Source organism: Pteronotus mesoamericanus, unplaced genomic scaffold (assembly GCF_021234165.1).
Source record: "Pteronotus mesoamericanus isolate MK-2021 breed Mesoamerican mustached bat unplaced genomic scaffold, CSHL_Meso_final scaffold_165, whole genome shotgun sequence".
Lineage (NCBI taxonomy): Eukaryota > Metazoa > Chordata > Mammalia > Chiroptera > Mormoopidae > Pteronotus > Pteronotus mesoamericanus.
Genome location: NW_026555307.1, coordinates 5,637,310 through 5,649,866, shown reverse-complemented (window position 1 = coordinate 5,649,866; position 12,557 = coordinate 5,637,310). Strand labels below are relative to the sequence as shown.

Genomic DNA, 12,557 nt, shown 5'->3' with positions numbered 1-12,557 from the left:
AGAGAAAGCACGTTCTTGTGTAGGAGTGGAAGTCAAATTTCAGTGAGCTGAATGATGCCATTCATATAAAGTTTCATACTACATAAAATAGTACCTTATACTATTTATGAATACATGCAATACGGAGTAAAGATATAAAGAAATATGCACAGGAGTCGCAAACTCCACATTTAGAAGAGGTTATCTCTAGAGAGGAAGGAATGTGAATAAGATAGTGGAGAGGTACAAAGAAGACTCATTTGAATTTGTCATAATATTTTTCTATGAAAAAAAAAGGGTATAAAACAAATGTGGCAAAAAGTTAAGATTCATTTTGACAGGTCCTGGCCAGGTAGCCCAGTTGGTTAGAGCACTGTCCTGATATGCCAAAGTTGTGGGTTCAATCCCTAGTGAGGGCACACAGAAGAAATAACCAATGGCTGCATAAATAAGTAGAACAACAAACAGATTGGGTCCCCCCCTTCCTCTGTCTCTAAAATTCCATCTATTTATTTATTTATTTATTTAAGATTTTATTTACTTATCTTTAGAGAGAGGGGAAAGGAGGGAGAAAGAGAGGAGGACATCAATGTGCGAGAGATACATCGACTGATTGCCTCTTGGACGCCCCCAACTGGGGACCTGGCCCACAACCCAGAGTGACCCTTCGGTTCATAGGCCACAGGCCACACCACTGAGCCACACCAGCCAGGGCTCTCTCTAAAATTAAAAAAAAAAAGGAAAGATTCATTTGACAAGCTAAAAGAAAGAAAGATGTGTATGTGTGACATTTCCTATATGCTTGAAATGTCTCACAGTAATATTTTTTAGAATGAATCGAAGGTGAGGTGGACAATTCTAAGAAGGTGGCTATGAAAACAGCAGAGAAACAGAGTACGGCAGGGCGGACTTTTGGGTTTGTAAGCACGTTTCTATGATGGTGGAGCATGCTGAAGAGGAGAAAACACAGGGTCCTACTATAGAAATCTTGCAGAGTGGGGACAGGCAGGCCCTGGACAGGAGGGAAGGGTACTTCCTTCCCTCTAATGAAGGGGAAGGAAGAGAAGAGGGTCTGAATGAGGAGAGGGGGTGTCATTTTGATGATATGTAGAGGAGGGGCTGCTGCCAGATGGATTCTATTTTCTCAGCATGCTGTGGAGTAATGTCACTGGCTGGAAGCAAAGTAAGAAAGGCAGAAAGGCCTGGGCAGACTGAAGTGGGTGAAGGAAAAGGTCAAGGTGAGGACTACGAGGAGGCTTCACATGGGCTGGATTCCCAGCATGAATGATGCCAGCAGGTGAAGTGGAAAAGACATGAACCAGGTATTAAGAGTACGAACGGGAGCTGCATGATCAGGAGGTTGAAGCCCAGCAGCCAGGTGGGCACACAAGATTGCAAGATGACAAAATGAAGACCTGGATCCCACTGCCCAGCCACCTGCAATAAAGCCAACAGGTCCCACTCTCATATTTGACCCCCAATTAGCATTTCAGGGCTGCTCTGATAAACATCAAGAAAGCCAAGAAAAGCCCTTGACATGAAAGGGAGACCAAAACAAGCAAACAGGAAAAAAAAAAATTGAAAGGAAATTCAAAAGAAATAACAATGCAGCAGAGCAACATAAAACTGAATTAAGAAACTTAGAGAATGTAAAATGTTAAAGATGTAAAAAAAATGCTTAAAAATTTAATTAAAGAAGATTTCTAAAACATTAAATGAAATACTTTACCAATTTAATTATGGAATGATTCAAACTAAATATTATATAATAAATCAACATGTTTCTCATTAACTATAAATTATCTGTTACTCTGTAAAACAAAACTAAAAGTGCTAGTTAAAGCCTCGACTTGAAAAGGCTTTTTTACCCCTGTCTTGGAAATAAAGGAATATTAAAATGCCTACAAGAAATGTGTTGTCACCAACTACACCCCCACCAAGCTGCCTGGCTCACTACTTACCTTCTGCAGCCAGCTCCAGCTGTCTTTACAGACTGAGACGCCATCCTTTTCTCCCTGGTCCCTCTTTCTAGAGGCTTGGCTATACAGATCCTAGTTGGAGGCAGGCCCCTTCCTCTGGGTTCCCACACGCCTCCATCACAGCCCCTTAACTGGTTTTTCTAGGCCCTTTTTCCAAGGAGGCCTTGAGTAGAGGCTGTCACCCCAGTACCTGGTGCATGCCTGACACAAGTGGGCATTTACAAAGACATTCACTGTTAAATAAATGAACAAACTACTGGTAACAGTTTAAAACTCACATTTCTAAGTGAAAAGGCTCTTTTAAGAGCCAACAGGCAAAGGCCTCTCTCTCCTCTTTGAACACAGGGGAACAACCTCCCCCAAAGTCAGGGTTACCTCTGCAGCCCCCCGCCAGGATCGTACAGCTTCCTCCAGTTCAGGTGTATGGCCCATGCCAGACAAGCTGCTGCCACTGCTGCTGTTCTTTTTTTCAGGCACAACCACCTCAGCAAAGCAAGAGTGAGCCACTGGCTGGACCTTCTGTAATGCCTGGGTCAAAAACTGGAAATGGACCTGCACCACAGTCAGGAAACATCGCCCCAACACCTGTGAAAACAAGAAAGCCAGGCATTTTTAGGTTATGGGTGGCTATTGCATTAGTGTAATGAATTCTCAGCCATCGATTTGAGTACAGGGTAACAACTAACTGGAAATGTAGAATTATATGAAGTTAAAAAGTCACCATGCTTCTGAAGGATTTGCCTTTGTTCTCGTCTTTGGACCTGGGTGCTTGATGCATAGAAGCCAACCAAATAGTAAGACCCAAGGTTCAAATGGGCCTTCCAACTTCTCACCTAGCCTGCTCCATTCCTGTTCTCCACCCCCTCATCTGGACTCTGGCTCACACCAACCCTGCCTGTCTTTGAGCGCTGGCTAAACCAGAGCAACCCACAAGTCCAATTGTATCTACACAGTATTCAGGCAGCAGAGTAAAAGCCACGTGATTAAAAACCTGAAGTCAGCTTGGCTATAAGAAGACATTCCATTGGAAATGGAATCCAAAGATACAGGTTATTTGGGTAACAGTGTTATTAACATAGTTATTAACATAGCCGTATGTCATATTTCTAGTCTTAGGAAACAAAGCTGACAAACCAGTTTTCAGTTGTCCAACAGGAATCAACAAAACCTACTGGACGACTCCATTTGTTAGTATAGAAGAAACCCTCACCTGATCCATACTAGTAGTTGACTGGTTGATAGAGAAATCTATTAAAGTAGAAAATTCACTTAAAAAGTACCATATATATAACACTATTTCAAAAAAGATTTTATTTATTTTTACAGGGTGAGGGAGGGAGAGATACATGAGGAGGGATTGGCTGCCTCCTGCACACTCTCAATGGAAGACCTGGCCTGCAACCCAGGCATGTGCCCTGACTGGGAATTGAACCAGCAACCTTTCAATTTGCAGACCAGCATTCAATCCAGAGCCACACCAGCCAGGCCAACACTACCTTAACCTATACAGACATACCTTGGTACACGTCAGCTTCAGAATTCATCGAACCCTGTACTCGTTGCATTCTGACGAGAAAAAAATGTTTCGGCATTTGGTGCTTGCTTTGGACTCACTTGCTAGAACCTATATGAGGCACAATGCTGCCCCGCAAGAGAAAATGCTTCATCACTTTTCGCTTGCGGCACTCATCATGAATTCCGGAATGAATTAATGAGTACCAAGGTGCCACAGTACTATTAATATGTGATTATAATAATGTATATAGTAAAAATATTACATACCACAAACATTTTTTGAAGACTTACTTATTTTTAGAGAAAGAGAAAGGGAAGGAGAAAGAGAGGGAGAGAAACATGGATGTGTGAGAGAAACATCAATCAGTTGCCTCTCACATGCCCCCAACTAGGGACCTGGCCCTCAATCCAGGCATGTGTCCCCACTGGGAACTGAACCAGCAACCTTTCGGTTCACAGGAGGGCGGTCAATCCACTGAGCCACACCAGCCAGGGATTTTTTTTTTTTTTAAGATTTTATTTATTTATTTTTAGATAGAGGAGAAGAGAGGGAGAAAGAGAAGGAGGGAAAAAACATTTTATTTTAAGATATAAGTGTGTATTTATCTGCAAGCTTCTTACACTGGCTAAAGCTGTTCTCTGACCTTGCTGGTCCCCTTTTGCTTGCTTGTGTTAACCCCAGCTACAAGGTGTTCTTTATGATTAACTGTTTCTTTTTCTTTAGAGGAGAGCAAGAATTTACCACTTCAAAAGCAATCTGAGCAGAGACCACCGCCCCCCCACCGCCCCGTTATTGACATTTTCCCCTAACCTTTTATAATTGTTTTGCCCATACCAAATTTGACAACTCAAACTTTTTGTAACGTTTTTGTCCTGTGACATTCAATTTCTTTTTCATGGAATGTATTTCATATTCACTGGCTTATATAGTAGGTTACTTACAAAAAGTAACTTACTTTATTTATTGAGTTTGCAATTTATCCAGCTGGTAAGAGCACAACTGAGAGAGCCCACTCACTGCCAGCACTCAGTGGACTTGGGGAAGTGGTGAAGATTAGAGAATTATTTCCATCGCCTTTTACAAGGAACTATAATCTGACTCCAAAGCCCACCCTCTGGCCCAGTCCTGTCCCTCGGAGCCAAAACTAAGACTCAACCTTGGACTGCTCACTTCCTAGTGCTCATTTCAGATGCTGTCCTTTTCTATCCCCACTGGTCAGAGTTCTGCTTCCTGGATAAAGAGTCAGGCAAGTTCCCAGTGGTGACACTTAATCCCTCTGAATTATTGCCCCCTGTCGAAATCACCGGGACCAAATTAAAACAATCAAACTCAGAGAAATCTCAAACCAAAGCATCCACTCTCTACAGTGAACAATCAGAATTACAGACTAAATAAAAACTCTCATCCAAATCTCCTGGGTTTGTATTCACACCTCCCTCAAAGCTGTCACCCTATCAATGATTTGTACCAGATGGGGCAGGGTGAGGGACACAGAGAAATTGGACTTTACAACCTAGAGACATGTGACATGAATAGAATAAATGGCATTTATTTGGTATTGTACATAACAACAGCCAGTTTTAATTGAACACTCAGCATGTATTTCTCCTATGCTAAAGATTTCACATGGATCATCTCATTTAATTCTGGGAACAACCACATGAGTTCATTCCCATTTTACAGAAAATAAGGCCAAGACACAGAGAGGTTTGTCAAGGAACGTGGCAGAGTGGTCACATGACTCAAATGCCTATGCCCTTAGCCAGTGTGCCCCACTGCCTTCAACAAGCTCTAAATGGCTGGCCACAGCTGTGGGTTGGTTGAACCGAGACCAGGGACATGACAAAAACTCAACCTTAACTGGCTTGTGCCAGAATGAGGGTGTTCCAAAGCTCCACACAGTACAAACACAGGAGGAGGAGCAGAGCTGAATCCTCAGGCACACACACTCTTCCTCCTCCTTCCTCAGTTTCTTGGCAGGCTATGGCAAAGATGGGGATCAAACGACTAAGTGGATATGCAAAGTTAGGGGCTACTGGAGGAGGAACACTAAGAGGTGAGGTAGGAAGGAAACGGCTCTCTGAAGATAGGACCAAGGGGGCGGACAGTCACCCCACCCCCTTATAAAAGAGAAAATTTAGGAAAAGGGCTCTGCAACCTGATGCAGGGTACAGAACAGGACATTTTCTGACAGTGCTGGCCAATGGTAGGATGGGGTTGGGAATGTCCTCCTACTGTTGAGTGGTAGAATGGTGAAAGGAGAAGGGTGCTGTTGGAGGAATAAGTCAAGGGAGAGATGCTGCACAATTTTAAAAGGCAGACATTTTGTATTTTGTCTCCACTAACCAACTAATGTTTGATCTTGGATGAATCATTGAATCTAAATTTCTTCTCTCTATATAAGGACCAATGATAACAAGAACTCAGCACCTCCCTCCTCCCACCCACAATGCATGGAGGTCAATCCAAATATGTTTGTGACAAAATATTTGTGTTGTAAACAATTCATTAAAAGCCAATCAAACCAATGGTTACCCTGGACCTCAAAAAGCCATTTCACAGAATATCTGTTCTGAAAGTTTGCATGGAGTAACAGATGCATAAACAGTACTTTCTCCTGAGAGAGGATAGAGCTCAACCTCCAGCCTGCCTCTACCCATCTTTTCTCCACATCTTCTGTCTTAGCCCATGATCCCCTCCAGTAACAGACCCCCACCCCCTCCAGGGATGGGCTAGTCCTTGGGGTCTTCCTGAGAAACCTGGAAGGAAATATATACTCTAAAGTTATAAACTTGGAAGCGTGTGACCCCAGGGCAGTGGGTGGCTGTTTTTCACATGGAGAAAATTTCCTGGACTGGGGGATTCGTGAGGTTGCAGAACAGATGTGGCAAGCTGGGGAACAAATGAGCGGCATGGTCAAAGAGAGAAACATTTGAGTTTAAAATGCCAGCGGAGCTATAGTTACAGCTCTATCAACAACTTCCATTCATTGAGGGCTTAACCCATACCAAGCACTTTATATGCAGTGAAGAAACTCTATGAGGTGACAACAAGTTCATTCATGTACAGATGACACCACTGAGGCTTACAGAGAGAAAGAAATTTGATCCAATGTCAAGCAGGGAAGGAGTGGTGCAGTAGAGATCCATTCCAGGTCTGTTTGACTCCAATGACTGTATTTCTAACCACAAGGCTGCTCTGTCTTCCTATAACAAGATCCAATATGCAGCCACAACAGTGGTGGATATTAAGAAGAGGAAAGGACCCCTGACATCTTCTGCACAGTGTCAAGCCTTGGGGTGGGAATGGAGACTGAGAGGCATGGCCCAGTCTTCTCTGACAGTGGGAAAGGGACTGGGGCACGAGTAACAAGTGGGATGGCCTATAGTACTCCAGTGTGGCCTGAGTCTCAATGTTTGTGATCTCCACTGTAGAGAACAGGTGCTAAGACTGGCTGGAAAAAGCAATGATAAACAAGGGGGAAGGCACATGGGGCTTGGAAAAGTGAGCAGCTTCTTCTACCTCTTGAGGAATCCCAAACCCCAAAACATCTGTCCAGTCCTTCAGCATATCAGTCTCATTTAAAAATTATGAAGAAAGCAATTGGATTTAATCTGACCCTTAGCATCTGCATTAAAAAAAAAAAAATCCATTCACCCCAATGTATCCCTAGTTGATGGAATTTCAGGTAACAACAGGCCATTACCACACTTTGCATGAGCAGAAACCTTTTGGTGTGACTTAAATTCTTCATACAGCCTCAATTTCTGATTACAATCAGTGACCACATTGTCACTTGTTCTGGATTATAAACAGTAATGAAGGATCTACCAAAATGAAACCATCTTTTCTGGGAATCCCTGATGGTGGAGGGAAAGGGTACAGATTCACTCTCCTATTCACCTATATACATATCACATCTGCTACTAAGGGTGTTGTGTTCATGCACATAGTCAGAAAACCTTTTCTTTTCAGTAATTTTTATATTTTATTAATTAAAACAGATTTTAGTTTAAGGTCATCTTATTTTGAGCCCCAAAAGATCAGCTCTACTTCCTAGTATATTTCAAAATTTGTTTTTCATTATTTCTCTCCTAGAGCTGGGGTCTGACTCAGCCCTTAATATCTGTATGTTGGAATTACAGAGTACCCAAGACCACTCCATCTCCCAACACACCTTGCGATCTTCACATCAGTACTTCTCCTCAACCTCACTTAACAGTTTGTCTTTCTCACATGTGTCAAACATTTCCAGGGATTCTAGCATTTATTTCTCATCAGTTTAAAAGTCTAGAGTGAATTAAATGAAGTTGATTAGAATTTGTTACTTTTATAAGAAATTCCAAAGTCATTCAATCATTTCTTTCTCTTCAATCCTTAATTACACCTTAAACATTACATTTGTTTCCAAGTGTCTTCAACCTTGCTCTTTTGTTGTTATGACAATTCCAGAGTCATTACATAATGACCTAACTAAAAAACCCAAACGTGATACAAAGATCTAAAGGTGTCTCCAGAGAGACAGAGAATGCAGTGGACCACGGAATGTACCTTATGAAGATTAGATTACATTCTGAAAATGTAAGAAACTAACATGTATAGTCTGACCTAAAATTTGACTACAGTATTTAAATATTTAAAAATAAAAAGGCAACAAACAAAACAATAACAAAAATTCCTTTGCAGTCAGTATTAACCTAGAGCATAAAGAAGCTGCCATGCTGTTTAGGAGAAAGAACCAGGGAAGGAAGAAAAGCTAACACATACTCAAGTGTGGCTGAGCCAACACCAAATGCTAATCATTCTGACCCTGGACATGCTGCTTTACTGCTGTTGAAAATATCAACAGATAATTTCTGAACTCCTACTTAATGTGCCAAGCACTAGGGTGAACAAAACCTTTTACATCAGTAATACATATTCATTACAAATAAATTAGGGGAAAAATGATCAGCTATATAAATAAATAAATGTAACAACTATTACTAAATAGAATAACTACTGATTACACGTTTTCTATACAGCCTACATTTGTACCCGTAGATGGTTTTTGGAAAAATTAAATCATGTTGTGAATTCTGTTTTATGGCCTGCTTTACAAAATAAAACAGGTCAAAAATTTATTAACCACATAAACACATGTACGAAGTCTTGAATTTCAGTTACATTGCTATAAATCTTAACAACTCATAAGGATAATCACAAAATACCATCCAGGACATGAAAAAGTTAAATGCAACACAAAGTAACTAGGTGCACGTTAATTATAGTAGACAAGCAAATACTGTGTTTACTGGATTTATATAGGGCAGGGATAAACATATATTTAAGTCACACTCAGAAAACATATGTCCTAGAAAATTCTTTTTGTTGATGGGAATACATTTATTAAAAACTGTCACTTCAATAAAAAAAGTAAATACTAAATTATCTCAACTAATAAACTGACTAAAAGGTAAAAGGCATTCTAAGTGGCAGTTTGACTCCATAAACCTTACATTCATCACTTAGGAGAGGGGCTCTCTGAATCTTAGGTGATATGGTACTATATACCTCACAGGTGTTAACTGCATTGAATCACTATCCCCATTTGACACAGATACTCCCAGCTATTTTTATTCACATGGTATTCCAATTGGTGATAACTGTATCAAGTCTTGGGCTGAGGTAGGGAAGGGGATCCCACACCTCCTCCCAGCAGCATCTGAGATGGTGGGCCTTCTTGAATCACTTGCTTCCCTTGGCGTAGAGTTTTCTAAGGAAGAAAAGTAGAGTGGAGGAAGCTAGCAAGGTTTCTCCTCTCTCTTGTAGCGGCTACTGTCCCCACAGGAAGCCTTATAAAACAAAAATCAGACTTCACTCCCTGCTCAAAATCTTCCAATGCCTTTCCATTACAATCAGAATAAAATCCAGCCTCAGCCAGGTGGCTCAGTTGGTTGGAGCACCACCCCATGCACCAAAAAGGTTGCAGGTTTGACCCCTGGTTGCAGCATGTAAGGGAGACAACCAATTGATGCTTTTCTCTCTCTCTCTCTTCCCCTCTCTCTAAAATCAATAAACATATCCTTGGGTAAAGATTTTGTAAAAAAGAGTAAAACCCAAACTTCTCACTGTGTCCTACAATATCCTACATGATCTGACCCCCGACTGTTCTCTGAACTTATTCCCATCCCTCCTTGCTCTGCTCTGGCCGCACTGGCTCTCTTGCTGTTCCTCAAAAATTTTAAGAACAGCTCCCATCTCAAGTCTTTTGCATAAGCAATTTCCACTACTTCAGGGTTTCTCAACTTCAGCACTACTGACATTTATAGCCAGAGAATCCTGTTGGAGGGGGGCAGGGGGCTGTCCCCTGTGTACTGTATGTACCTATGTACTGTAAGATGTTGTTAGCAGCAGCCCTGGCCTCCACTTACTGGACGCCAGCAGCACTGGTTCAGAGATGCAGCCACCACAATCACTCAGATCATACTGTTTTGAATAAATTTTGAAATCCTTACTATTAAAAAAAAAAGCAGAGAGTAATCTCTTCCTTCTCGGGTGACTTCTGATAAAATACCTGGTAAGATGAAATAAGGTGAATGATAAAGGCATTGTGACTTAGCTACAACTGACATTCTCACTATACACAAGCACTTGACAGCTTCTCTCTGGCATGCCTGAAGTGCCAGCATCACTCCTCTTGTGCTTTGGGACCATTATTAAGTAATAGAAGGGTGACTTGAACACAAGCACTGTGAGACTACACAGTCCATTTGATAACCAAGACAACTACTAAGTGACGAATGGACAGGTAGCATATAGAGAGCATGGATACTCTGGACAAAGGCATGATTCACATACTAGGCAGGCAGGAGATTTAATCAGGCCACTCAGAATGATGTGCAATTTGAAACTTGTGACTTTACTTCCAGAATTTTCCATGTAATATATTGGATCAAAGGTAACTGAAACTGCAGAAAGTGAAATTATGTATAAGGGGGAGGAGGGATACTGTACATAGTTTTGTTGAGAGGTAATACAGTGCTGCAGTCGAATTTGAACTCTGTAAGTCAGAGTGCCTGGGTCTAAAGTCTGGGTCTGCCATGAGTCTTTTGAGAAATTGTGTAACTTCTCATTTCAATCTCTGTATCGATAAAATGGGAATGTGAATAATACCTAACTCATAAGGTTATTAATAGAATTCAGTGAATTAGTGTGTTGAGTCTTGTCAAATATATGGTGACAGGAGGAGACAACTTTGGGTGGTGAACACATAATGCAATATACAGATGATGTATTAAAGAACTGTATACTTGAAACCTATATAATCTTATTAACCAAAGTTACCCCAATAAATTTAATAAAATTTTTTAAAAAGTGAAAAAGAAAAAAAGCCCTGGCTGGTGTGGCTCAGTGGATTGAGCGCCAGCCTGCAAACCAAAGGGTCGTAGGTGTGATTCCCAGTCAGGGCACATGCCTGACTTGTGGGCCATGTCCCCCAGTTGGGGTCATGTGAGAGTTGCTCTTTTGGGGTCATAGTGAGCTGGGTGGGGGAACACCGAACCAATCATTTGCCAGTATATCACAACCACACATTGATTTTCTCTCCCTGTCTAAAAATAAAATAAAATCTTTTTTTAAAAAGTAAAAAAAAGAAAAGAAAAATATGTGTAGTCTTAGAACAGAGCATAACTATTATTAGCTTATTTTCACTTTCATTGTTGTTTAAGGTATTTTGAGTTTGGTTTCTATCACTTGTAGCCAAAGTGATTTTTAAAATATTTATTTATTTGAGAGAGGAGAAGGGAGGAAGAAAGAAGAGGAGAGAAATATTGATGTGAGAGAGACATCAACTGGTTGTCTCTTGTACGTGCTTCAACTGTGGACTGAACCCACAATCTAGGCATGTGCCCTAACTGGGAATTGAACCAGTGAACTTTTGCTTTGTAGGATAGGATGACGCCCCAATCAACTGAGCCACACTGATCAGGGCAGCCATAGTGATTTCTTTTCTTTTCTTTCTTTCTTTCTTCTTCTTTTTTTAAAAAATGATTTTATTTATTTATTTTTAGACAGAGGGGAAGGGAGGGAGGAAGAGAGGGAAACATCAATGTGTGGTTGCCTCTTGCGTGCCCCCTACTGGAGACCCAGTCTACACCCCAGGCACATGCCCTGACTGGGGATCGAACTGGCGACCGTTTGGTTCGCAGGCCTGCCCTCAATCCACTGAGCCACACCAGCCAGGGCCATAGTGATTTCTTAAAGGAACTTAAATATCAGTTTCTTGCTCAAAATCCCCCTTTGAAAAAAATCCCATCTCGTTCTGTATAAACTAAACTCTTACCAGGGCCTAAAAGGTTCTCTGCCCGATCCTTACCTACCATGTAGGTAGGAGGTTCTGGTATGGGGTCTGAGTCTTGGCATAGTGAGCTGGGTGGGGGAACACCGAACCAATCAACAGTCAGACTTGAGGCTATTTGCCAGTATATCACAACACTCATCATAACCAGTGTGACAGTCTATTTGTCTTGCCCACCAGGCCTGGAACACTTCGGACTGTTCCTTATTCATCTTTGCCAGTGTACAGTCAGCTTATCTGTACTTTATACAGGTGGTAGTAGCTAGGTAAAAAGGAAAGTAGACCAGGCGACTGGGGCCTACTCCCAGAGTTACTGGGGCCTCAGGAAGAGTCCTGGGGTGACCAATGACCCACAGGGGTTCCACAACACCAGGGTATTTTCACTTTCCTGATTCTGAACATTTCAGCATTAGTTAGAGGTCAGAAATCCCAGTTTCATGGAAGGATGGACACTGCAAACAAGCCCCTCTGCAGGAACACTGCGCTGGCCTGAGGCAGCCAGAGATACACGACATAACCCCTGTGTATCCTGGTCCCAGAAGGATTTTAGGCAAATGTCGTTCTCAGACACTCAGGTTCCTGATTTGTAAAGATGAAAGAGGCTGCCAAAAAAGCCTATGTAATCTCACAAACTGACCAGCAACCATAAAAAATTTAGAATAGGCCCTGGCTGGTGTGGCTCAGTGGACTGAGTGCTGGCCTGAGAAGCAAAGGGTTGCTGGTTCGACTCCTGGCTGGGACACAT

At 41.8% G+C, this 12,557-nt stretch overlaps 1 protein-coding gene across 3 annotated transcripts in view; it reads right to left on the bottom strand.

Annotated features, from left to right (window-relative positions):
• Nucleotides 1-12,557, bottom strand: part of GARRE1 (granule associated Rac and RHOG effector 1) — a 73,564-nt gene that overhangs the window by 22,143 nt on the left and 38,864 nt on the right. For all 3 annotated transcript variants that reach the window (XM_054588999.1, XM_054589001.1, XM_054589000.1), the window contains one exon: nt 2,334-2,543. In XM_054588999.1, the coding sequence (XP_054444974.1) occupies nt 2,334-2,543 (210 nt within the window). The remainder of the gene's footprint in view (nt 1-2,333; nt 2,544-12,557) is intronic.